We start from the raw sequence: 25,020 nt of genomic DNA on the forward strand, positions 1-25,020 counted from the left end.
TAAATCCAACAGCATATCACTGCCCAAACGCAATGGTATGGAGACGTTGGGGCTGAAACGGCTCAGCCCTCATTCCTTAGTCCGACCGTTCCCCCTCAACTGGATGCAAATCCCATACTTCTTAGATGTATCCAGTCTGACCGTTCCAAGACAATGACAAAGCTCTGTTTGCCCTGGCGCTGGGCCATTCTTCCCCCCAACCACATGTAGCCGGCTGGACAACATCATAGCACTTGAACGTTGAAGCCATTATAAGCCTCCGTCCAACAAGGTCATCAAGGTACACGCATTACCACCAGAAATAGCGCATATTGCGAGGAATAAGTAAATCCATCAGCAGGAGAGCGCAGAGTTGGATATTAGTTGTGGCGGAGAGTTGGAATTTCTGCCAACAGTTACGCAGAAATATATCGCAGAAGCCCAACCTCATCAAAGCAGGCCATGTCCCCATCGTAGATGTTATCGGTGTCAAGTAGCCAATGAGGTTGATCATGGTCGTAAGCATTCAGACGATCTAAAGAGCTTACCCACGTCATGAGCCCATCTTGGGGCAGTGACAAAACATCCCGCATGCATGACACTATGTACTATGTAACCATGTCCTAGATACAAAGTCACTAGAATTCTACTGCTTATCAATGACATAGCCTGGGCGTTTTAACCTTAATCTCTCAGCTTATCCGTAAGACGCCAAGACTTGCTCTCCAGGCCTCATGACAAGTGACTTGTCATGACACGCGTAGCACCAGCAAGATAGATGCGACAGGGGACTCTTAGTTACACGATTTAACAATTTTGGTATTCAAATGATATACTATTTACGCCGAGCGCCTATTCCTTGTACCGGGTGTCATCAACAGCCAAAGTCATGCACAGCTTACAGACGAGCTCCCAGGTTGACGTGCACAGCCTTGGTGTTGCTGTAAGCCTCGAGACCCGCCTCGCCGAGCTCGCGTCCGATTCCGCTCTGCTTGACACCGCCAAAGGGGATGTAGGGCTCGCTGTCTTGGCTGCTGTTGATCCACACCATACCGGCCTCGATCTCGGAGGCAACTCGGTGCGCCCGCTCGACGTCCTTGGTGAAGACGGCGGCGCCAAGACCGTAAGCAGAGTCGTTGGCCAGGCTCAGGGCCTCCTCCTCGGAGCTGAAGCGGGCGATGGCGACCACGGGACCGAAAATCTCCTCGCGGAAGATGCGCATAGTGTCCTTGACCTCACCGAAAACTGTGGGCTCGATGAAGAAGCCCTTCTTGGTGGCGTCGACAGCCTTTCCGCCAGAGAGAATCTGAGCGCCCTCAGACTTTCCGATTTGGATATAATCCAGGATACGCTCGTACTGCTGCTTTGAGACCTGGGGGCCCTGGTACGTGTCAGAGTCCCACTGGTCACCGACCTTGCTGACCGTCTTTGTCGTCTCGAGGAAGCGCTTGATGAACTGGTCGTAGACCTTATCCTCGACCAGGATACGAGATGTGGCGGTGCAGATTTGGCCCTGGTTTGACATGATGCCCATATGCGACCACTTGACAGCCTCCTCGATATCGCTGTCGGCAAAGACCAGGAGAGGAGACTTTCCTCCGGTCTCGAGGGTAATGTTCTTGAGGGTCTTGGAGGCCATCTTCATAATCTGAGTGCCGGTGGCGGTGGAGCCGGTAAAGGCAACCTTGTCAACCAGCTTGTGCTCTACCAGAGGAGGGCCTGCCTCGGCACCGTAGCCGTTGATGGCGTTGAAAACACCGGGAGGGAAGCCAACAGCCTTGAAGGCTTCGGCGAGGAGCAAAATGCTCAGAGGGGTCTGCTCGGCGGCCTTCATGACGATGGTGTTTCCGCAAGCGAGAGCGGGGCCGATCTTCCAGGCGGCCATAGCGAGGGGGTAGTTCCAGGGAATAATCTGGGCAACGACACCGAGAGGCTGGCGGAGAGTGTAAGCCAGCTTGAGAGGGTTCGCGGTGATGGTCTGGCCGTGGATCTTATCGGCCCAGCCGGCATAGTACCGGATGGTGTTGACGACCTCGGCGAGGTCACCACCGAGGGCATCGGCATATGTCTTGCCTACACACAAGATGTCAGTACACTTCATATGTACTTGAATCCCATCCTTGAAACATACCGTTGTCCCAGGCATCTGAAGTAGCAAAGATCTCCTTGCGCTGCTCAATGTAATCGGCGAGCTTGTTCATCAGGACACCTCGCTCGGGAGGGGGCATCTTCTTCCATGAAGGAGCCCGGAAGGCAGCGTAGGCGGCTTTAACAGCCTTGTCGACATCGTCGGCGTTGGCGGCGTGGACTGTGGCAATCTCCTTCTCGGTACTGCAAGCAATTGCCTATCAGCGCAGCTCTAACACATCGGGTCCAAGGTACTCACGCAGGGTCAATTGAGGTGATCTTTTGGCTTGATGAGCCAGGCACAAACTCATTGTTGATGAAAAGTCCAGTAGGCTGCTTGTACTTGACGCCGTTGGGCGCCTCGAGGTTGACAAACAGGTCGGCCATTGTGCTGAAGCTGTGATGTATCGTGGTGAATCTGCTCAGAGGGGGTAATGAAGGACGGCACCGAAGGAGCATCAACGGTCGCACGGGTTTATTATGGTACACGGAGCAAAAGATACGAGAACGTGAGACCCTCACGAGCCCAGAGCCATGGGGAGCGCCCATCTTATAGCTGTTTGGCAGACCCGAGTTTAGAGGAGGGGTAGCTTGTGAAGCAGAATGCTTCCCAATCTCTCACTTATCGCCGCCTCCTCCACAAATCTCCACAAGGGGGCGTCCCCCAAACTGCAAGTACAAGGCTCCCGAGTGGAGGAATTGACAGGGAGGCGTAACAGTCAAGCCGTGTCCGTTAGACAAATGATGTTCTGAAGTGGGTGGTTGCCCGTCGAGAAATTACCATTTATTGCCTCTTTTCGGTAAGGTGGCTATGGCCGGCGGCGGGCGAGACAGGTCGGCAATTGCTTCCCGCCCTGCGGTTATCTTTACGCCTTTTGATCTGGTCATTCAGGGCCAGGGTTCCCCAGAGCCGAGGACCTGCTCCAGCTTGAGCTTGAGCCTATGAGGAAGTTCAATTGCAGACCTGAAAGCCATGCATAGAATTGTCGATTTTCTTGTCGTTTTGGGAGAGGCGTTGTTCGTGAAGCTCTTATCGATACCGACAGCCCGCTTGCCTACCTCGGCCAACAGCCGTGAAGCCTGGACATGAAGAACAGGGCCTTGTTCTTTGCCATATCGAGGTAAAGCAGCTCATCTTTATGTCAATTCCATATTCGAGATCCATGACAAACTCCTATGTTCATGACCTCCACGTCAAGCCGAACTACCCCAGTTTACCAGCTCCGTGACGTAAAGACGCCTTCTGCCGCCGGGCCATGCGACCGGCTCCGTTGCCGGACCGCATAACTCACCATCTTGAGCTTAGATGCCAAGCCCTGTTCAAGCCCCGCAAAGCTCTGTGGCTGGTGGATGTGTGGCTGTCCAATATGGTGGCTTAATCTCTCACGTGCTTACTCATGTGATTAAAAGCTCTCAGAAGTCACGAGAATTCTCACGTGACTCCCTTCGTAGCATCTGGCTGATGGACAAGGATCCAGATCATCTCACGCCCAGATTCCAAACTGGAGAGCTCTGGCGCCGCCCACCACAAATCCAACCAACCATTTGAGACAGAAAATTTCTAGTGTCGGCCTTCGGAACAATCTCATCTGGCAGACGCTGAAAATTCGTCAGCATGGTAACGCAAACTGTCTCAACATAACGCTCCGCAGCGTCGGTGTGTCGGGTGCTTACAAAACTCCGCCTTAATCCGCAACCCATCTGGCACCACTTGCCCACTCATTCGCACGAAATCCGTCCGTGAAAGAATGATCCTTTATTGCAACAGAGTCAAAACAAGCTTGGGACTCACCCGGGGAGCACCGGGTGGGTTTAGTCAGGGTTGTTCGGGATCTGCAGCCATAACCCGACCCAAGATTTCCCTCCTTGCAAGGGAGAGACCCATGCTTGTCTTCTAGAGTTTCATAGGGCTACTACAGCACCATGCGCCAGCATTCTGCTGACGCGTGAGATGAGATACAAGGTGGACGGACATGTCTCTGAGGAGGACGTAAAACAAAAGGCCTTGTCGAGGGATGCATCCTGGCTCGTTAAGTCCGGAGCTACCGATGGTGACCGGGTCTTACACCACACAGCCAGGCAGATCTGCATGTCACCTTGGCTATCTCCAATCTCCAGGCTAACTCCAGTCAACCATGGTGTTGAACAAGTCTGCGTGGGATTAAGCATTTCGTATCAATGTTCCCACAAATGAGTCACGGCATGGTTTTCGACTCTCCACTCAATCCTTCTCATCTGCCGAGATAATGTGTCCGCAGCAGACGGTGAAGCTTTTTTTACAGTTATGCCAAGCGTTAAGCTGGGGGTCGCTTCCTTTGAGGCTCCCTAATCTGACTGCAGTGTAGTACCCACCGTGCCATCCGACTGGATACGGCTGATACGGTAGATCTTTTTTTCATGGCAAGGGATGGATGTTAGATCATCTCGCTCGCCAAAGATGACTTGGGAAAACAGCCCAACACGTGGCAGAGATGATGCCACACGCGTCATCATGAGCCATGCCGTTCTGGAATATGCTTGTCGAGGAAAGTTTCTGCGATTTTAAGCAACAGGGTTCTGACACCACCACCGTTTATTTCGTCCGAGTCAACGGACGAAAAGCTCATGAACCCACGCAGCAACGCCAAAAACGCAAGCCACAAAGCCTTCCGTCTCGGCCCAATACAAGCCCATGAGCCGCCTTGGATCGTCCAATATCCGCACGAGATTGGAGGTTATTCACTTTAGCGTCAGCGCTTGCCGAACTTGTGCGGAATATGCTTACGAGATGTGTCCATCTTGGGACGAGTAGATGAAGTGTGAGTGTGTGTGTGATAACGCTGGCTGCTGGCTGCGGCGGACATCAAGTGGAGTCCGCTACTCCGCCAACCCTTGACTGGCTGGACAAGACGTTATGCTCGTTATTGTTTGTCGGGTCTAAGGACAGCGGATTTTGGAATACGGTTGCATCTTAACTCCCTGAGCACAGTCAGATTGCGAATTTGGCAACATCGGGCGCTATGACTTTCATTCGATATAAAGATGATGCTGTCTCGCCGTTGTTGGTGATGGTCCAGATCTCAGATCAACAGCTTCAGCCGACAACACTCACCCGGGCATCCATCTCCAGCTTGAGATAAGCTCAAATTTCACACGAAAATCCAGAGCCTGGCCTTTTACAGTAACGACAATCACAATGAGTGCCGAACCGACTAAGCTCGAGGTCCCTGAAGTGCCGGACCGCCCCGAATCCACCACCTCGACCCTCCGAGGAGAAGACGTACAAGAGAAGAAGGAGGGTCAGGAGGTTGAGGACATCGACGATGGCACTGTCGACGGTGGAGATGAACTCAGTGAAGATGAGTACCCATCGGGTATCAAGATGTTCTTCATCGTCCTCGCTCTAGTCCTCAGTGTTTTCCTCTTCTCCCTTGATTTGGTGGGTCACTCCCTTACCCCTTGAGTAACACACCATTCTGACTCCATCAACAGACTATCGTTGCCACCGCTATCCCCAAGATCACTGAAGAGTTCAAGGGTCTTGACAAGGTCGGCTGGTACGGTGCATCCTTCTTCATGACTGTCGGCGCCTTTCAATCAACTTGTAAGTCTAGAACCCCCTGACGCCCCTCAGCCCTATCGCTAACTCGACCCAGGGGGTAAAATCTACAAGTACTTCCCTCTCAAGACATCCTTCATCGTCGCCATCCTCATCTTCGAGCTCGGCTCTGTCATCTGCGGTGCTGCCCCCAACGCTGAGGCCCTCATCACTGGTCGTGCCATCGCTGGTGTCGGCGCTGCTGGTCTAGGTGCTGGAGCTTATACCATCATCGCCTTTTCTGCCCCTCCCAAGAAGCGACCTGCCTTTACCGGTATCATCGGTGCCGCCTATGGTGTTGCCAGTGTCATCGGCCCTCTCCTGGGCGGTGCCTTCACCGACCACGTCTCTTGGCGATGGTGCTTCTACATCAACCTTCCCATCGGAGGTGTCTCTGCCGGTATCATCTTCCTCTTCTTCCAGACTCCCCGCACTGCCATCCCCGAGAAGGCCCCTCTCCTTGAGAAGATCCGACAGATGGACCCCATCGGCATCGTCCTTATGATGGGCGCCACCATCTCCTACATCCTCGCTGTCCAGTACGGTGGTCAGGCCCACGCTTGGGACTCCTCCGTCGTCATCGGTCTCCTTGTCGGCTTCGTCCTCATCATTGCCACCTGGGTCTTTGCCTGCTGGTACCAGGGTGAGCGATCGATGATCTCTGGTCACCTCATCAAGGACCGCACCGTCGCCGTCATGAGCGCCTTTGCCTTTGTCTTTGCCGGTGCCTTCTTCCTCGCCATCTACTACATTCCCATCTACTTCCAGTCTGTTCACGACGCTAGCCCCACTAGCAGTGGTGTCCGCAACCTGCCCTTCATCATCGCTGTCACCTTTGCTACCATCGGAAGCGGTGCTCTGGTCTCTGCCACTGGCTACTACCAGCCCCTCCTCATCGGTGGTTCCGCCATTGCGACCATTGGTGCTGGTCTTCTGTACCTTCTCAACGTCAACACCTCTACCGGCAAGTGGATTGGTTACCAAATCGTTGCTGGTGCTGGCTGGGGCGCTGCCTTCCAGATCCCCATGATTGCTGTCCAGGGCAGCGTCAAGCCCAAGGACCTTGCCTCTGCCACCGGTATCCTCCTGTGTAAGTTGACTCTTCCTAACTCATTAACAACCATCTTACTAACAAGTCGCAGTCTTCCAGGGTCTTGGAGGTGCATTCCTCGTCTCTGCTGGCCAGGCCGCCTTTGTCAACCAGATGATCTCATACGTGGTCGAGCACGCTCCTCACATCAGCAAGGAGACTCTCATCCTTACCGGAGCCACCGCCATCCGTGACTCTTTCTCCGCCGAGGAGCAGCCCATCGTCATTGACGGATACATGCACGGTCTCAAGGTCACCTTTGCCATGGCCATTGCCGCCACCGGCCTCACCACCATCATTGCCCTTGCTACCCGATGGAAGAAGCTCAACCCTGAGAACATCCAGGGTGGCATGGCTTAAGATGTCGGTATGGTTGCATATCTGCTTATGAATTAGATAATACAAAACAGACAACGCATAGAGGTTGATTGTGGAGCAAGACTGTCTCCAACTATGACGGACAATATTGGGCATGAGCGAAGGAATTAGTGGCATAGAAGCAGGCGTTCAGGACTTGTACTAGACGGACATAATCTCCTATACTTTATCATTAATGACATAGACAAGATTTTCATAACTATTTCTTGACAATGCTGTCTTGTACTCCGCTGCAAGTGACTGACTAGGTCTACTTAGTTTCAAATAATTTCACCGACAACAAAGTTCCATAGTCCCTTGCCGTCGGACGGTGATAATGCGAGAGCAACCTTGCATCACATCCCCTATACTATTTGTGTGTAGTTTGTACGTAAAGATTCTCATATTGGCGATGCAACCCCTTGTTGGTGGTAGCATCCATGACCTGATGATGATCGACCAACATACATACACCCATGGAGATATCCCTGTTAGAGGAAGCTATCCCGGCAGATCCTCCATTATCATCACGATTTCAATTTATGTATTAAGCCTTATGAGTTGAACATAAAAGGCTGCTGTTGAAAACGCCTACTTGATCTTTCGCTGTAGGGTAGCTCTCACATGAAAGAAACCCCTCAACTCCAAAAAACCCCTGCAATCTCCAAAAAAAAACTCTCGAACCCCACCAAAAACGCTGCAGGTACCGTCGGTCCATCGTCAACCGTCCCCGTCCCCAAAACTCCGCCGCAGAAACCATCACGAGAAGGATTCTTTTGCCATGGGATATCCCTGCCCCGGTTAGTTCTCTCCCCCTCTCTTCTCTTCTTTTACACTCTTCGCATTGTCATTTAAAAAGAGCAGATCGCTCTTTTTTTTGTAATTCTGTCGCAATGCTTCTCCTCCGTCTTCTCCGACATCGCTGCTCCTCGGTACCTTCAACAGCTTCCTTCACCTCGGTCCGCACCATGGCTTCTGCCTGCTCGTCGTCGTCGCCCGTCGAGAAGCTCCCCAAGTCTCCTATCCGTGTCCTGCGCACCGTCGAGTCGTTCCGCCGTTGGCGCCAGCCTCATGTCATCAACCACCGCTCCGTTGGTCTCGTGCCTACCATGGGTGCTCTGCACGAGGGTCACATGTCGTTGATTCGCGCCGCTGCGAGGGAGAACCACCATGTCGTCATTAGCATTTATGTCAATCCCGCTCAGTTCGGTGTCAAGGAGGATCTAGACTCTTACCCTGTCACCTGGGATGAGGATGCGAGAAAGCTGGCCCTGCTGGACAGGGAACTTGCAGATGATGGTGCTAACCTCGGTCGCATCACTGCTGTATTTGCGCCGAGCACCAAGGAGATGTACCCGAGTGGTTTCCCAGGCCAAGATGTCGACAGCAAGGGCAGCTTCGTTACCATCACTCCTGTTGGCGAGGTTCTCGAGGGCGCAAGCAGGCCAACCTTCTTCCGTGGTGTTGCGACGGTCTGTATGAAGCTTTTCAACATCATTCAGCCTGAGCGCGCATACTTTGGCCAGAAGGATATCCAACAGACCGTCGTTCTCCGTCGCATGCTCAAAGACTTCCTTGTCCCCTCCCAAGCTGTTGTCTGCCCCACTGAGCGCGACGCTGACGGCCTGGCCCTGAGCTCACGGAATGTATACCTTGGTCCCCGGCGGAGAGCAGTTGCCATTGTCCTCCCCGGAGCCCTCCGCACCGCTGCCGGTGTTTATACTTCCGGCGGCCTGCGGGATAGGGCCAGTATCCTCGGTGCTGCTCACAACTTCATCGCCGCTGTGGCAGCTGTCCAGGATGACCTCCCTCCCACAGAGCGCTCGCGGTTTGAGGTTGACTACATCTCCCTCGCGGACCCGGAGACGATGCAGGAGGTGGACGAGGTGGACCCCACACGCGGGGCCGTGCTGAGCGGCGCCATCAGGATGTTGCCAGTCGAGGAGGCCAAGGAGGGCGAGGATCTGGGATTCAGCGGGGGACCCCTGGTGCGTATCATAGACAACTTTATCCTCGAGCCAAAAGAGGCCAAGGAGGAATAGAGACAGATGAAAGACAGAAGACAAGAGAATACCCGAACAGACCGGAGCTGTTCAAGAGCTGGCAAATAAAGTAGTAAAATAGACAGACAGACAGGAGAAGGATCTGCTGTACTTGGATATATGTAGAACGCTCTACGGCACGAGAAGGATCTGGCGGGCACACAGAAAAGTGCATCTAAAAACAAGGGATCCCTGAGAACCAAAGGGATGATACCTGGTTCAATTATATAGTTACGAAACAAAAACTCGCTACCAACAAATGTGTTATACACGGCCTCCATGATATATCCTCCTTCTCTTATAGATGTGCCCGAGCTCCTCTCTCCTCTCTCTTCTTCTTGGCCTCCCTCACACTCTTTCCTAGTGCTTCCTTCTCTTCATTGCTGAGCCGACTAGGGACTTTGCCCTTTCCGCTCCGCTCAGCCTCGACCGTCTCCTCCCACAGCTTACGACCAAGCTCATCCGTCAACCGCAAGACACGGCTGCTGACGGTAGCACCATTGCGACGGTTCTTGCCCTCGCGGCGTGACTTGGCAATCTTCTCCGTAAAGTCCCACAGCTTGCCATCGGCACGAAGAGCACCAGTCTTGGCATCTCGGGATGTTCGCCAGGAAACGTCGAGCTGGATTCGTGGGGGAATCTTTGGGTCTTTGGATTTCACCACGTGGAGGAGCTGATCTTGTTCAAAGCGAAGGTATGAGTTCTTGAGGGTTTCTTTGTTGACGGCCTCGAAATATGAGAGATCACCCTGGTGGAACAGTGTCTTTCCGAGCTGTATGAATAGTTAGTACACTTGTTGAACTGAAAACAAGGCCTTCGACTGTGGAAAGCGATTGTCACTCACCAGCTGAGCACTGTTGTACGCCTTGTTCTGTTCGATCCAGATCTCTCCGTTCTGTCCCAGGGGAGGTGTCAGTCCCATGAGCGAGACCGCTGCCAACCATGTTGCCTCGACGAAAGGCCAGATGAGGAAGCAGTAAAAGTCATAGTTCTCTCTACCGGCCTTTCTCTCGTCGTCTGTAAGACCAACCATGGTGACATTACCCTCAGCATCGCGGTCAACACGGACGACGTTATCTGCCTCCAGTCCTCGAAGCGTCTTGTCCAGATTCACATCGAGGCCTTCGCCGGAAAAGATGAATTCACCACGGAACAACGAGGACAGGAAAGAGACCTGTTCCTTGAGCTCATCAAAGGGAATGTCCTGCATTTGTGGCCCGCCTCCCTGCTTTACGCGGGTATACATGGCCACACTGACCAGGGCCTCATAGATGAAAAGATGTATCGTCATGTTGCGATAGAAAGACAACTGGAAGCGGTCGACGGCATAATATGTCGGCTCTGCAAGGCCTTCGATCACGCCTACCAGTTCTTTGCCGAGCACCTCGAGGCCGCGATCGACAATTTCGGATAGAGGCGCGTTGCCAAAGTGGGCAACTCGACCACCCTTGGCACGAACACGTTCCGTGAGCCACGAGACACGACGCCTCAGCTCTTCTCTGCCGACACCACGTCCACGAAGTGTCAGGAGGACCGTTCCGATGAGAGCTGTCGGCATAACCACAGATACAGCGTTGATGTCACCTAGTACCTGGTAGCCGACAGCACGCAAGAGTTTCTCTCGAACCGCCCTCACTTCAGGGCGCTGGTGCTCCGTGTCAAGACCAGCTGGAATACTGGGCATTTTGGACAATTGCTCGTCCAAGTACTTTCGTAGACTCCAAGGCTCATGGAAGCGAACATCCACTCTGCCCAGCTTGAGAGACAAAACTGAAGAGCCGCCACTCAAAAAGTCGGCTAGGTTCTCCTTCTTCTTGGGCATGCCCAGCAGTTCGGTGACGTAACCCTCAGTCTCAATAACCTTGTCGTATTGAGTGCTGACCGGGCAGATGATGGCATCCTCGACACGGCCTGATAGGATACTATCAAGGACAAAGCTGAGGATGCCAAATTTGGGCGGTAGCAGTTTCCCAGTGCGAGATCGGCCACCTTCGATAAAACATTCAAAATTGTAGCCCTCCTGCAGTAGCATATCGATGTATGACTGGACCAGCGCCGTGTACAGAACATCGTCTCCGAACTGCCTTCGAATCCACATGGCGCCAGCGTGTTGGAGGAAACTTCCTAGGACGGGGATGTTCAAGTTATCTCCGGCGACAATGGTTGGTAATGTGAAGCCCAACCGATAGCAAATGAGCTGCAGAGAGACGTAGTCCACATGGGATCGGTGACTTGGTAAGAAGATGATGCTCTGCTTCTTCTTGGCCGCAATCTCAGCAACCTTGCGCAACCGCAAGACTTCTTCGCTGGAGACATGAATGCCTTGGTGATAGGCTCGCGTCAACAGCTGGGTAGCGAGATAATAGGCTCCACGGATGAACGTCTTGCTCTCCATCTTGCAAATCATGTCATCAGTCCATTTTTCGGCGAGCTCCTGCAGTCCGGACTCAATCTCATTAAGTCGTTGAGACCGTTTGGTACTGTAATCTTTGGCATCCCGGGGAAGCATGCCCTCCCGCTCTTCCACGGCAATGCGATGCTCGGCGAGCTGGCTGATGCGCTGCTGAAGAAGGGGTGCCGAGAGGACCATGCTCTTGATGTTCTCCGAGAATCCGGGGTAAAACACGGGTTGGCCAATGACGCGATCGTACGCTCGCCATCCCTGGCCAGACACGTAAAGCGACACTTCACGAAGGAACCTGTGGTCAATGTTGGTTAGTATGTACGCCTTGGGAACCCAGAAGACGGGGAGTAGCTCAAGTGGCAACAAGGAGGGAGACGTCACTGAAATGGTTCAGAGCGGAACGAGGCAAACTTGTCCATCAATGCCTCCTCCTTTCCTTCAGGGATGGGCTTTGGAGGCGGCTCAACATAGCCACTGGGCTGAAGAGTCACCTCATCGCCCAGAATCTGGAGATCCGGGGCCGAATTGGTCGACGAATCGACCGCGTCTTCGTTGTGCGACATGGCTGATGACGTCCTTTGACTGCTGACACTGTGGACGAATGGAAGTGTGTAGATTCAGTCCGGGCGCCGGCAAATGGGTCGACAATCAGCTGCTCTTTCTTCTCAACGACACCATAGCCAGAGTCGTTACGACGCCACGTCAGGAACTGAGTCGGGGTTGGTTAAAGGTCAGGAACAAGGAACATTGTCGCCTCTCGCCCTGTCCCAGAGGTTCGCGACATGAGTGTTTGCTAAAGATCGGCCAAGTGGGGCATCGCGACGGATAAGCCGAGCCGATTCGTGGCATGTGAAGGAAGGAGCTTGGACCAGCTATTTCCCCAGAAATTGGCAACATCGGAGGACGGCACATTTTTCCCCGACTGCCGACTTGCTTGGCTGACAATTTATCTTTCAAGACGACTTTTCCAGTGCCAAGAATACCACTCTTCGTCAGCGATAATCATGGCCAGCGCGGTGCAAAAGTACACACAGGATCTCCTGGCTAGGGCGCATTCGCCAGATAGCGCGAATCGAATCTATTCCGAAAAAATCCAGCACCGAACGCTCATTCTTCGACCAACCTCTCCACCCCCGTCTACCGTCAACGCCCGTGTCGCGCGCAGAAAAGCTCGTCAGGAGAAGAAGGCTGAGCAGAAACAGCGCCCGAAGCCCCTCTCTTCTCGCGAGCGACGTACTCTGGGCCTGCACGACATACCCAAGGATGGCCAGAAATATCACATATACGAGCCGCTGAGTCAACTCTGGCTGGGCTACGCCCGGGAACTGCTTGGCAACGATCTATATACGGGTGGTCCTGGTACGGCAGTGAAACTGGCTAGTGCAGAGTTTCATGGTGCCCCTATTCAGGTCGCTCGAAGTCACTGCCCAAGCCGAGTTGGTATTCAAGGTGTCGTGGTTCGCGATCGCAAATTCGTCCTGGAGATCATCACCAAGAAAAGAGGACTCAAAGTGGTCCCTAAAGAAGGCACAATCTTTCGTATCGAGGTACCGACCGAGCAAAATGCAAGCGGAGGAGAGAATAAGGCCAACAAGCTATTTGCGTTCGAAGTATTGGGAGATCAGATGATGTTGAGGGCACCGGACCGCGCCAACAGGAAGTTCAAATCACACTTTTTACCCAACATCTAAAAGAGCGCCTGGCATCTGGAAGCCAGTTTGCTAGGAACTGCTACTTCGGAACATCAACGGACAGATATCCCTTTCACTTCATTTGTGAGGCCAGGTTTGTCAAAGTCCCCTCTGACAACAGGCTCAGCACAAACACTAATGCTGCGAGCGGCCTATCAGCTGGACAACCTACAATTGCCAAGCTATCCATCACGGACTCTTGATGATGTACTTTAACACTCTTCATTCACCTCGCCGCAGTCTGCCTGGAGCTCCAAAAATGGTTCGGTTCCCAGGGCCCTTGTTCCATCCTCATGTGCCCAAATCGGTTGGGCAATGGCGGTTACCGAACAAGATGCTTGGTCCTAGTATTCGCGCCTTTACTATGATGCTGTTTCTGGTGAGCACAAGTATGCTCTACCTCGTATTCCGCATCGGCGGTGAAGCTTCCTTGTTTATCTATGCTGCCAACATGTTCTGGGTGTGTACTTCGTCAAGAGGCTTGAGATAGTTGTTACTGACGCGGACGAAATTTCGACAGATGCTCATCGTAACATGCAGCATCAGTCTGCTTGGTTGACTTCGCGTGACTTCCCGGACATATGACATGTCTACACATCTGCTTGCTACAATAGTAATGGGCGGATCTTGGTGTATTCTTGCACTGAATTCGGCGTACTTGGGTATTGCGGTATACTCATGTCGGTTCTGTTCAGTACAGCCCGATTACGATAACCTAGAATACTGCAAGTTCTTAGGCTTGTCAAGCTCTGGCAGTCCACCTGAAGTTTCGGTTCGGCCTGCGGAGGCATGGTTCTCGGTGGCATGTACACTGCTGCTCACGCTGATCGTCGCGTAAGTTAGCAACGCCCTGATAAAAAGCACCGGATGGTGAGCAAGCTGACGGTCAATAGCATTGAATGGAAAAACTTGCATCTGCGCATAGAGGTGACGCGCCTGGCAAGATTCTTAGAATAGCGGTATCTCTGGAGCATTAGATGGAGTTTAGGCATACAGTCAGTCTCATTATGAGACCGCCCCGACGAGGCTGCAACCCGAGGCGTCAAAACAGGGCTGGCTCTCCATGCACTCAGATGTGATGCATAGCGGCAAAAGGGGGGAAGAGTGAGGGGATAGCCTCAAGAACTCGAGTCATTGAGTCATTCATTCCCGCTGCACAGCATACAACAGCACAGTATCCGTCTTGGGGCCCCTAACTTGGAGCTGAGAATATGACCGCATCCTCCGGGCAGCTGCATGCCCCTTAATATCTTATCCTGCTTGCTGATCATAGTACCTTCTGACCTTCCTGTGCGTCCCTTCTCCTGACACTGGCGTTGCTTGCTTGCCCAAACCTTATTGAGGGAAATGGTTGAGGGCGTTTGTTGGTCTAGATGCATGTTGCCACCTTGCAATTACATTGTCTGCCACTTTCCGCTCAAGTTTGAACGTGTTGCATTGCAGATTGCGGCGGGCTGCGTTTTCCAAGGTGGTTGTGCCCAGCTCAACCAATTCATGGAGGCTGAGATGGATCATGGATGCGACGCGACATGGAGACTGTATGGAACTGCACAGGGAAAACACACGTGACCGTGAATGTTGGAGAAGTACTTTGCCACCACTCGACAAATTGACGGATCAATAACGAGATTGGTGGTGCTAGCCAGCCCAGCCCTTGCTCGAACCGTGGAATTCCCCCTGACCCAGGAATTCGGTAGCCAATAGCCAAGATGGTTAGACGCTGGAGGCGATCGGGCACTCGAAACAGACACAAGACACGGGTGACGAGAAATGAATTGAATGGCTTTTGCGTCTGGTCTCCATTTTCGTTTAGGATTCAGCCCTGACCGTACAAGATGGAGCCTCGAATACCGCAGAGGAAATTCGAAGTTCGAAGCCGGTAAAAGCCCGGTTTATTACCACTCTAGGTTTAGTAGGTCGGCACCTGATGCGCTCTGGCCACTCAAAGACCACCTGCCAGCTGTCCGAACCAGCAAACCCCACTAAACCACGGCGGGGGTGCCACTGGAACGGCCCCCAAACCACAGGGGCCCCTCACCTGGAAATCGGGCGCCAACAGTGGTCATTCCCGCTGGACGGTGCGCAGATGCCCTGCCCACCCGCGAACTGGAAGCCCGAAAGAGGCTGGCAATGCACTGGAGAGGCGAGAGGTACCTCTCTATCTAATTTTGCTTCTGGCTCAAAAATCCAATCCTTTTGATTTTTTTTCCTCCTCGTTCACCAGGAACCCAAACCGCAGCGTTTACATCACCACAACCTCACACGAAACCCTCTACTCCTCGGACCCCCGAAAACAAAAACCACCCCAACGATCACGTCGCGCTCTCTCGCCGATTCTTGCCAGTATCACCCTCTTGACGATATCGCATATCATTTTGCCCGCCACCCCTCGTCTTGGTGACCCTAGTCCACGTACGAATACGCTTTCAAGCATCCTTTGTGCCTGTGTCTCGTCCGGCTTCTCGCACCTCTAGCCCCAACACTTCTTGTTGCTACGTCTTCGCTCTCAGCAGGCTGACCAGCAAGAACGCACAGAGCTAGATAGCAGCTACCGACGATCCTTTTGTCCGCCGCTTCTTGTATCATCACCCACGTCTCGACCGGCCGTTTGATCTCGCACGATTTCACTGCTTGCGCCCTTGGACTGGACGAAAAACACCTTCGCCTCTCCACCACCAACCTTCGTCCGCTCGATCACGCATCCGAGACGACGCAACCGACACTGCTTTAGTAGCCTGTTTACGATAGTGTTTACTCACCATGCCGACTAATCTTCCTTCGAGCTTTGCCTCGGCTGCCGCTGGCCAAAACCCCAACTCTAGAAGTGGAAGAGCTGATGGAAGGGGAGCTGTTACTGGAGACTGGTAAGTCCTTGCCACTCACCTTTTGTCGTTTTTTTCGTGCCTATCGCGTCGGGCTTGGGAATTATGGGCGACATGCTGTGCTGCGTACTGTGTCTCCCCGTTGCCCCGCGTACGGCGCACAGTATGTCGTGTGCTGCGCATCACTTGGCTTGGATTGTCGCGACGGATGCTTGGACACGCTCTGGATCTTGTTCGCCATGAACACACGCTCGTTGACGATCTTTGTGTCGTCCCGAACCATCTCTGTGTCCTAGCAACCGTCCATCAACTACCAGTCACACGATCCGCCCCCTTCCTGTGCCCCTCTCGTCTTGGCCTCGCTGAACCAGCCTCTCTGGACCTTGACTAACTCCTACAGGGCGAGGCGAGATGGTCGTTCGACTAATGGCACTCTCACCTTCCGACGGTCATCCACGACTCCTTTGGGCCAGCCTTCTATACAGCCACCTGCCTCAACCGACAATGCAGTCCAGCCTCCAGCTACCGTTGAGTCCTCTATTACACCTGTCCCCGCGACCACGTCGAGCTATGATCTACCTCCTGCACGTTATACAAAGGAGGACCTTCTAGACATGTTCCATGTGCAAAAACCGGGCGAAGACGCATCTCGACTTTTTGCATCCGGCTGGAATCCAGGTCAGGTCAATGGACACGCTGCTAGAGGGTGGGGAAAAAGCAACGACAACCACATCCCACAGGAGCCTGGTGCTTGCTGGGATCAAACTGGAGATACCACTCCAATGGGCTTGCAGGATATGTCTATGGAGGAGAAGGAGGTGCGCTAGTTCTCATGCCGCAGCTTGACGTTGTTTGGTTGCTAACCGCCAACAGGCCTTTACGACAGAAATCAATTCTCCCCTTAAACCACCAACCCAGAACAAAGAGGCTCACCAGGTCAACACGAATGGACGAAAGGCTTCGTTGTCCCAAGGAGCGTCCAACAACTTTGGTGTTAGCTCCCCCTCTTCTGCCACACGGCCGGGGGCTCGCCGGCGAGAAACCCTCGAATCGAATCCGTTTGGAGGAAGCGCCACGGCCTCACCCACGGCCGCGGGGCGCTTCTCTCGCGACGACCCCTCCTTCTGGTTCCCCCGCAAGAACACTGATCTCAAGGAATCCGAGGCAGACGAGTCCGATACTGAACCCACCTCCCGCGAGGCACCTGGAAAGCTGCCGCCCTTTGCATCTCTCATGAGGTCAAACACGGGTGGAATGGGACCTATGGGCTCCATTTGGCCACCATCTAACCAAACCACTCCCGGAGCCGGGGGATTCGGCAACTTTGCTCTCCCCTCCTCATCCGCCGTTGGTGACAAACGCGTGGGTGGAGCGCCTGGTGGTGGTGGAAGCAGGTTGGCCCATCTCATGCCCAAGGATAGCTCGGAAAACGTTGCGGGCAAGGCTGTGGAGAGCCCGAACCCGCTCAACCAGCAATCCTGGCGATCTCGTCCCCGAACCGACACGGATCCATTTGGCGATGATGGTCTTTCAGGCAGCGCTGTTCTTGGGGGAGCGCAGGATACTGACGCCGGTGGGCTACAACAGGGCAACCGAGCAGGCACTCTAGGCACCCCAATCAAGGGATCCACGGGCGATTTTGGCATGGCGGGCTTGAACCTTGGTGGCCACGGAGATGACAATGGCCCTGTGAGCCCTTCCGAGACTAACCCCTACCGCAGCCCCCCCGCCGAACGCCACGGTCATGACGACGAGACCGATGAGAAGTCTCATGGTGCCAGCCTTCAAGATGCTCCCTCCAACTTTGGCTCCATTGGACGCGGCTTTGGTGGTTATGACGGAGGCGATCGTAGCCAAACTTCTAGTGTTGGTGCCAAAGGCTATCCCTCTCTGAGCACTCTCTCTGGCTGGCCCGCTCCTGGTGGCCCTACTATTGGTACCCCGGACCGCGAGCGACCTAACCTAGGTAGTGCTTTTGGCAGCTCTCTGTTCAGCCCTATTGGTGATCTTCAGTCACCCGGATTGTCCAACCTCAACAACGTCTTTGGTCCTGGCAGCGCTGGTGGTCTCGGGTCTGGAAGCATCAGCCGCGGGAGCAAGATGGGCTCTCTTTTCCCCGCCGCGATGCAGGCACAGATGCAGGCTCATGAGCACGAAAATAACCTGTCTGATTCCATGCCCGACCTTAGGCAGACCAACCCTCTCGGAGCCATTGGCCGCGGCAACTTTGGTATTCCTTCCCGTGACACGGAGAGCCCGATGCGAGCTAGCCGCGGTGTGTTTGAGGACCTCTTTCCTTCGGGCGACGCTGCTCGATCTCAGGGTGTCTTCAGCACTGGTGAGGCTGGTCATTCCGGTATCACTGCGACTGCACCTCAGTCATTCACCCCCGTTGGCGGCGGCCTGCCTTTCGGAGGCAGCCAAGGTGGTGCTGAAACACCCGCTGCTCAAGTTCGCCAGATGGTCATGCCTGACAGGATGAGGTGGGTGTACCTTGATCCCCAGGGACAGGTCCAAGGTCCTTTCACTGGTCTTGAGATGAACGATTGGTACAAGGCCAACTTCTTTACTCCCGACCTCCGTGTCAAAAAGGTCGAAGATCCTGAATTTGAGCCCCTGGGACAGCTTATCCGACGAATTGGGAACTCTCGTGAACCATTCTTGGTTCCTCAGATTGGCATCCCTCATGGACCTCCCACCCAAGCCGGGCCTTTCTCCCCTACAGGGACCACTGGTGTTGTGCCTCCCCTCAGCGGTGTATTCCCCAGCTTCGGACGTACCCTCACGGCCGAAGAGCAGAACAACCTTGAGAGACGCAAGCAGGAAGAGCAGTATCTCATGGTTCAGCAACGGGAGTACGTCATGCGCCAGCAAGCCATGTCCAAGTTCCAGATGCCAGGACCTATGCTCCAGCATCACTCGAGTGCCCACAGCCTTCAGAGCCAGCCCAGCTTTGGTAGCATCACTTCCCCAAACCCCATTGGAATGCCTCCTCACCAACAACCCATCGGCGCCGTGCCGCCTTCGGGGGGGTTCTTTGATGGGCCTGGACCCGTTGGCCCTCAAACCTCTGCACCTTCGGGTTCGGGAAACGGGGATCCTTTCAGAGACGATGATCTAGCCAACCTCACCAACGCTGAGCGCCAGGTTCTCGCCTCTCTTCAATCTTCTGGTGCTGGTGCCCCTCAGCCAATTGGCGCGCCCGCCCCTGACGCCAACCTCCGTACTGGCCTCCCCGAGACCGAGACGCTAGAGCAAGACCCTGAGGGATTTAAGGAGCGCCTGCAGGAATTCGAGGATCTTCGAGCTCAGCATGAAGCCGAGCAGGCGGCCAGAGCCGCCGAGGAGACCCCTGAAGATGACAATGCCGAGGAGAGCTCACCTGCGTCCGAGATTACCCCTGAACCCGAGCGGCCTGCTGAGGTTCCAGTTCTGACCGGCAAGGCTGCCCGCGCGGCCAAGAAGAAGGCAGCTGAGGACGCCTTGTCTCTCACTCAGCAAGTTCAGAAGACCCAGGCTGCCGCTGCTGCCGCCGCCGCCGCCGCCGCTCTGCCGGTTGAGCCCGACATGCCGATGCCTTTCCCTCCTCCCGCTTCCACAGGCACCCCTCTCCCAGCCCCAACCGCACAGCGGGCTCGTTCCAACCTGCCTGAGCAGTACAACCGTTCGCAGACTGGAACCCCCGACACCAGTGCCTCGGCCAATGCTCAGCCGCCACCCATGGCTCCTTGGGCCAAGGATCCTGGCGCTGAGGGACACAAGGGTCCAAGCCTGAAGGAGATCCAAGAAGCTGAGGCTCGTAAGGCGGCCAAGGCTGAGGAGGCTGCTGCTGCTCAGAGGAAGGCTATTCTCGAGCAGGAGGCTGCCGCTCTTCGTGAGCGAGAGAAGTCTGCTGCAGCTGCCAATGCTGGCCTGCCTGCTTCCAGCACCTGGGGTCACGGCTCTCCTGCACCTTCTGCTAGCCCCTGGTCTAAGCCTGGCCCCCCCAAGGGAACCACGTCTGGCTCTACTCCTTCGGGTTCATCTTCTAACAAGAAGACTCTGGCTGAGATCCAGCGTGAGGAGGAGCTCCGCAAGGCTAAGGCCAGCCAGGCTACCGTCCAGTCCGGCACGCCTGCCAGCGTATCCAAGAGCTACGCCAACCTCGCTGGCAAGACCGGCCAGCCGATCCTCACTAATGCTGCTTCGGCCGCCGCTGCTGCCGCTGCCGCTGCCGCCCCGCCCCCTGGAAGCGGATGGGCTACTGTCGGAGCCGGTGGCAAGGTCAAGATTCCCACCGGCCCGTCGTCCTCTCAGGGTCGATCGGTCAGTGCCGCCAACATCAAGCCTATCTCTTCGCCCGTCAAGCCAGTCTCCAAGCCAGCGACTTCTGGTAACGGTAAGGTCGATACCGGCAATGCCGCCATGGACGAGTTCAACAAATGGGTCGGCCAGGAGCTGTCCCGAGGAATCACTAGTGTTAACGACAGTAAGTAACCTGATATAACACCTATTCGAGGCTTTTGTGACTGACCTTTATCGCAGTTGCCAGCTTCCAGGCTACCCTCAACATCCTCCCTCTAGACTCGGGCTTGATCGCCGACGCCGTCTACGCCAACTCTACAACCATGGATGGTCGCCACTTTGCCGAGGAGTTTATTCGCCGCAAGAAGCTTGCTGAGCGTGGCGTCGTTGAGAAGCAGCCCGCCGATTCCAAAGGCGGCAATGGCGGTGGCTGGAACGAGGTTGCTAAGAAGGGCAGCTCGAACAGCGCTGCCGGCATCGCCCCCGGACCCCGTGACGATGCCAACATGCAGGCCGCCGGTTTCAAGGTGGTGCCTGGCCGCAAGAAGGGAAAGAAATAGACGCCTCGGTCTCGAAGGGGTCTAGGACGCAATTTGTCGGCACGGCCTTGGATTTGTTTGTGTTGCGCACATGTTATGCTCATGATGGTCCCGTCGGCAATGTCTCGAGACTCGAAAAGCTTTGCTGTTTGTATTGAAGCTCTGGGGTTAGTTTAAGCGGGTGGATGGACGGATGAGATGTTATGGTTTTGATGATGATGGACAATGACGGTACGGAGACAACGCTTGATGAAAAGGGCTGGGGGGTCATGTGCGGAAAAGTCTGTCGGACGGGTGGTGGAAGCGCCATGTTTTAAGGGAGCGATTGTATTAGATGCGAGGCTTGTGTAGTGTGTAGTGTGTAGTGTGTTAGTGAGCAAGTCAGCGTTGTTGAGGAACTTGACGTCTTTAGTCGTGATGCGTGCTCCTCGCCTTTCTGTCTTGATACATCACATAAAACACCACGTTGGTAGTCATCCTTTTCATGGGCAGACTACTTGTCATAGTTGGTTTGCATTCACTTTTTTGTCTATACCTATCATCCCGACCATGCAACATTCACACATATCTCGTATCCCTTTTCCCCTTTTTGATGCTTGTCATGAACCTCAGGAGGTCTTTAAACCCTCCATCAAGCTCTCCAAGAGCTTCCATCCTTCACTTCCCTCCCAATTCTCCTTGCCCCTACCCATGACGCTCCTTATCGCGCTCCTAGCCTTGCCCTTCCACTTTGTGCCGATGGTCTCGACGTCAGGGCCCCAGTTCTCTAGCATCGACACCAGCTCATCGGTTCTTGTAACGACAATCAACCAAGCTCCCTCATTCACAGTCCAGTCCCGCGCCTCATCGGCCGTCGTAGATGCCGTGCCGGGCAAGAGACCGCTACCAGCAGTTCCCACGGCTGCACGCCATGCTCGCTCCGCTGCCTCAATGGCACCAGCATGATCTCTTCTCCAGGCGCGGAGTCGAGACACAAGCGTCCACAGCTCTGAGCGCTGCGTAATCAGGGGCACCATCTCTTCTTCGAAAAGTCTCATGACCAATCTCTCAGGAGATCCGCGAGGGGGGTCGTAGATGCCCGAGCTAGTCTTCTTCTCAACAGAGAGGACGGCATCTTGGAGCAGGGCGCTGACAACATCAACATCGATGGCGTCTTCAGATTTACGGATGCGGATGATGTGGTTGAGAGCAAGAATCATGTCGCCCAACGCAGGAGGTTGCATGCGCGAGCCTAGGGTGAGCACGTTGTCCCAGATTCGCCAATTATCATGGGCGATGGAGGCACCCTTCTTGTAAGCAGCAAGTGACTGGGCCAAGAGAGTCGCTGGATCACGGTCTGATGGTCTTGAAGATACAGCAGTAACCATGTCATCTTCTTCGTCCTCGGCAGGCGCTTGAGTGACAACCTCTTTCGCAGTCTCATCCTTGGGCTCGGCGCTGACTTCGCAGTAGAGACTCCAGAGTGCACTACCCAGGTTACTCCACGTTCGAGCATCTTCACCTCCAGCTGTATCGCTCGCGGATGCAATAGACCGGTTAAAGGCCGCGGCAGCATCTCCAAACTGTGCGAGACGCAGGTTGATGTCTCCAAGACGACTCCACATCTCGGGGCTGAGACGGTTGACGGTTGTGGCCTTCTTGTAGGCGTCACGAGCCTTTTCCCACTCCTTGTTCTGGAGGTAGTGTTCACCGAGAGACTTTTGAGCACGAGCATAGCGGTGCTTGGAGATGTCCCACGCGCGTTCGTAGTGAGCCGGTTCGTTCTCAGTGTCACCCAGGATGCAGAACAGGCGAGGAGCGTTGGGTGGTGGAGGATCTCTCTCAGGTCCCTCAAAGTCTGAGCCCTTGAGGCGTGTCACGTCGTCTCCAATATCCTCCTCGTCAGGGTCTGAGGGAGACGCGGTGTCTCCTGTGCGATGGAACAACCTCCATCGAAGAATGCCCTTGGCCTTTTCCTCGCCACCGCTACCACGGCCGTCCTCATCTTCGCTTGCTGCAGCAGTAGCGAGACACAGGGCGACTTCAGCCCAGAGACGCAGACGCTTGAAGATCTCAAGGGCTGAGGCCAATGAACCGACACCAACCCAGGCATAGGCGAGTTCAGACTCCAGATGCCATCGCGGGGGAGAGGAGAGGGCATGAATGTACTGGAGACGCACGTGCGCTGGCGCAGACTCAGAGGCCTTGGGAGCTGGAAGGAAGGTTGTAGGCTTGCTCTGAAGCGATCTTGTATCTTGCTCAGGGGTCGTAACCTGAATAGCTGGAGCATCCGTCTCGGTACCCTCCTCCTTTGCCTCAGCTTTATGCTGAGCTTCGGCCGTGGTGTCAGTTAGGACCTGATCAGACACCGCCTGCAGTTGAAGTACACCACGCTCAAGAGTTCGGCTGCGGTGAACCTCTATCCGGGAGCGCACCAGCAACGCCTGGGTATAGATCTGCCAGTTGGTCGACTTGTCAGAAATGACACGCACGGCGTACGGCAACACTTCAGCGGATGTCAAAGTGTCCACAGGTGAAAAGGCGTCCTTGAGAGTAGCCTCAGTGAGTAGGATGATCTGGTCGAGGGGCGAGAGCTGAGGCTGATCATCAGGTGCGAGATCCGCCAAGGCAGCAGGGAGTATGGCCTTTTTATCATTTCCATTTCCATTTTCTTCCTTGCTGAAGTGGATTTCCTCTAGAAGAGTGTCGTTGTTAAGCTGGAGAGCCTCCGGTTTAGCTTCATCATCACCGGCATCCGTCTGCTGTTCAGCACCACTCTTTGCCAACACGACGAGCTGGCTGATGTTCTTCTCCTGGAACTTGGTTCTCTTTCCAAGGGCACCGGAGAGCGCATATGCGAAGCCGCTGGTCTGGGTGGCTTCCTGAAGCACTTCCCTGGCTTTATCGTCCCGGCCAAGCAAGATATAGTTGTTGGCCGCTTCAACGAGAAACTGGACCTTGTCTTCGCGGCTCCAGGTATCGTCACCCGAGGCCCATACCTCCTCACCAACGATCTGCGATCGCACGGAATCGATGCCATCGAGAATCTGGGATGCCAGGGTTGGCACGTCGCTCCACTGAGAGCTGCGGGTGAAGTTGGAGCCTGGTCCAAGACTGGGTTGCGTCAAGAGCTTGTAGTGCCATACATTAACACGTAGTCGGGTCCACGCAAGGCTGTACTTGAGCGGTTGCTCGTCGGGCGGAACCTCAACCACATCGCTGCTGGCCTGGCTGAGCGATTGTGTAATAATGTGCCTCGCGAGGGCGAAGAGTTCCAGGTGGGGGATGTAAGTGTAGGGTGACACGCCATCGACTTCCAAGTCACCGAGACAGGCCTTGTGAAGATGATCCTGAGTACCTTTTGAACTATCCGACTGAGTATCAGCCCACGCCTTGGTGAGCCGGGCACTGAGGGCATTTGACTCGGGGAGAATGGGGCCGGTGACGTTGACCTGAAGGAAGGCATTCAAGGCAGCGACGCCAACGGAGAGAACCTGAGCGACGTCGGCATCCGGAGCCGGGCTAGAGCCAGCAGCACCGGTCAAGTGGGCGGCAAAGGCTTGTATCAAGGCCCCGGCCACCGGAGCAGGGGCGGAGGATGCGGAGGCCGAGCCCGGAGTTGATTCACCCGCCGATGGCCCGGAGGATAGAATAATGGAGGCATAGTGCCCGGAACGCAAGGCGCTCCCAAGCGCAGAGGAGTTTGCCATGAAAGCGGCTGTATCTGTTTTCCAGATGAAATTCGGTGCGAGTTGGGCGATATGGGCACAGGGTTAGGTCTTCACCCCGTCCGTGACTCTTGCACCGTACGCCCTCTTTTTTGGTGGCGTGATTCTTTCTGCAGACTGCTGAAAATTCGATATAGTGTAAACAATAGCAGAGGATTCGCTTGTTGCGCAAATCTCTCTTTGTTTCACTGTTGTATCGTCAGTTGTGTTGCTGTAACTTGTGCGCCGTTAGGCTGCCAGCCAATCTAGCCCGAGTTTTTTTTTTTTTCCCTCCGTCTCCGCACCAGAACCTTCCTCTAACTTCTCCTCACCTGGCCCTCACCGAAGACCACACACCGGGGAATATCCACCAACAAGTAACGTCTTCGTTTGACTTGCGGATCTTCTCCCCGGACCCAAAA

The 25,020-nt window shown here is 54.6% G+C and overlaps 7 protein-coding genes across 7 annotated transcripts; 4 read left to right on the forward strand and 3 right to left on the reverse strand.

Moving 5' to 3' along the window:
• Nucleotides 1-777: 777 nt before the first annotated feature.
• NECHADRAFT_70076 (uncharacterized protein) lies at nucleotides 778-2,493 on the reverse strand (the record flags this gene model as incomplete). Its single annotated transcript, XM_003045045.1, has 3 exons — nucleotides 778-2,052; nucleotides 2,111-2,310; nucleotides 2,366-2,493. 3 exons carry the CDS (start codon nucleotides 2,491-2,493, stop codon nucleotides 878-880), a joined length of 1,503 nt encoding a protein of 500 aa, XP_003045091.1. The 3' UTR covers nucleotides 778-877.
• A 2,788-nt stretch (nucleotides 2,494-5,281) lies between these two features.
• On the forward strand, nucleotides 5,282-7,348 carry NECHADRAFT_61823 (uncharacterized protein; the record flags this gene model as incomplete). The annotated part of the gene is made up of 4 exons (XM_003044632.1): nucleotides 5,282-5,524; nucleotides 5,578-5,689; nucleotides 5,742-6,773; nucleotides 6,826-7,348. 4 exons carry the CDS (start codon nucleotides 5,282-5,284, stop codon nucleotides 7,131-7,133), a joined length of 1,695 nt encoding a protein of 564 aa, XP_003044678.1. The 3' UTR covers nucleotides 7,134-7,348.
• A 750-nt stretch (nucleotides 7,349-8,098) lies between these two features.
• Nucleotides 8,099-9,288, forward strand: NECHADRAFT_100842 (uncharacterized protein; the record flags this gene model as incomplete). The annotated part of the gene is made up of 1 exon (XM_003044633.1): nucleotides 8,099-9,288. One exon carries the CDS (start codon nucleotides 8,099-8,101, stop codon nucleotides 9,170-9,172), a length of 1,074 nt encoding a protein of 357 aa, XP_003044679.1. The 3' UTR covers nucleotides 9,173-9,288.
• A 70-nt stretch (nucleotides 9,289-9,358) lies between these two features.
• Nucleotides 9,359-12,139, reverse strand: NECHADRAFT_70087 (uncharacterized protein; the record flags this gene model as incomplete). The annotated part of the gene is made up of 3 exons (XM_003045046.1): nucleotides 9,359-9,944; nucleotides 10,017-11,871; nucleotides 11,958-12,139. 3 exons carry the CDS (start codon nucleotides 12,137-12,139, stop codon nucleotides 9,471-9,473), a joined length of 2,511 nt encoding a protein of 836 aa, XP_003045092.1. The 3' UTR covers nucleotides 9,359-9,470.
• Nucleotides 12,140-12,561: 422 nt separating this feature from the next.
• On the forward strand, nucleotides 12,562-13,331 carry NECHADRAFT_61833 (uncharacterized protein). Its single transcript, XM_003044634.1, has one exon. The coding sequence runs from the start codon at nucleotides 12,581-12,583 to the stop codon at nucleotides 13,265-13,267; it is 687 nt and encodes a 228-aa protein (XP_003044680.1). The 5' UTR covers nucleotides 12,562-12,580; the 3' UTR covers nucleotides 13,268-13,331.
• A 2,696-nt stretch (nucleotides 13,332-16,027) lies between these two features.
• NECHADRAFT_104706 (uncharacterized protein) lies at nucleotides 16,028-21,305 on the forward strand (the record flags this gene model as incomplete). Its single annotated transcript, XM_003044635.1, has 4 exons — nucleotides 16,028-16,131; nucleotides 16,490-16,907; nucleotides 16,963-20,557; nucleotides 20,614-21,305. The coding sequence occupies 4 exons, from the start codon at nucleotides 16,028-16,030 to the stop codon at nucleotides 20,931-20,933; spliced, it is 4,437 nt and encodes a 1,478-aa protein (XP_003044681.1). The 3' UTR covers nucleotides 20,934-21,305.
• A 215-nt stretch (nucleotides 21,306-21,520) lies between these two features.
• Nucleotides 21,521-24,601, reverse strand: NECHADRAFT_43543 (uncharacterized protein; the record flags this gene model as incomplete). The annotated part of the gene is made up of 2 exons (XM_003045047.1): nucleotides 21,521-22,379; nucleotides 22,476-24,601. The coding sequence occupies 2 exons, from the start codon at nucleotides 24,599-24,601 to the stop codon at nucleotides 21,521-21,523; spliced, it is 2,985 nt and encodes a 994-aa protein (XP_003045093.1).
• Nucleotides 24,602-25,020: the final 419 nt, after the last annotated feature.

This window comes from Fusarium vanettenii (assembly GCF_000151355.1).
Source record: "Fusarium vanettenii 77-13-4 chromosome 6 genomic scaffold NECHAsca_20_chr6_4_0, whole genome shotgun sequence".
Lineage (NCBI taxonomy): Eukaryota > Fungi > Ascomycota > Sordariomycetes > Hypocreales > Nectriaceae > Fusarium > Fusarium vanettenii.

Coding starts and splice junctions, on each gene's coding strand:
- NECHADRAFT_61833 (XM_003044634.1), top strand. CDS start 12,581: ATGGCCAGCGCGGTGCAAAAGTACACACAGGATCTCCTGGCTAGGGCG.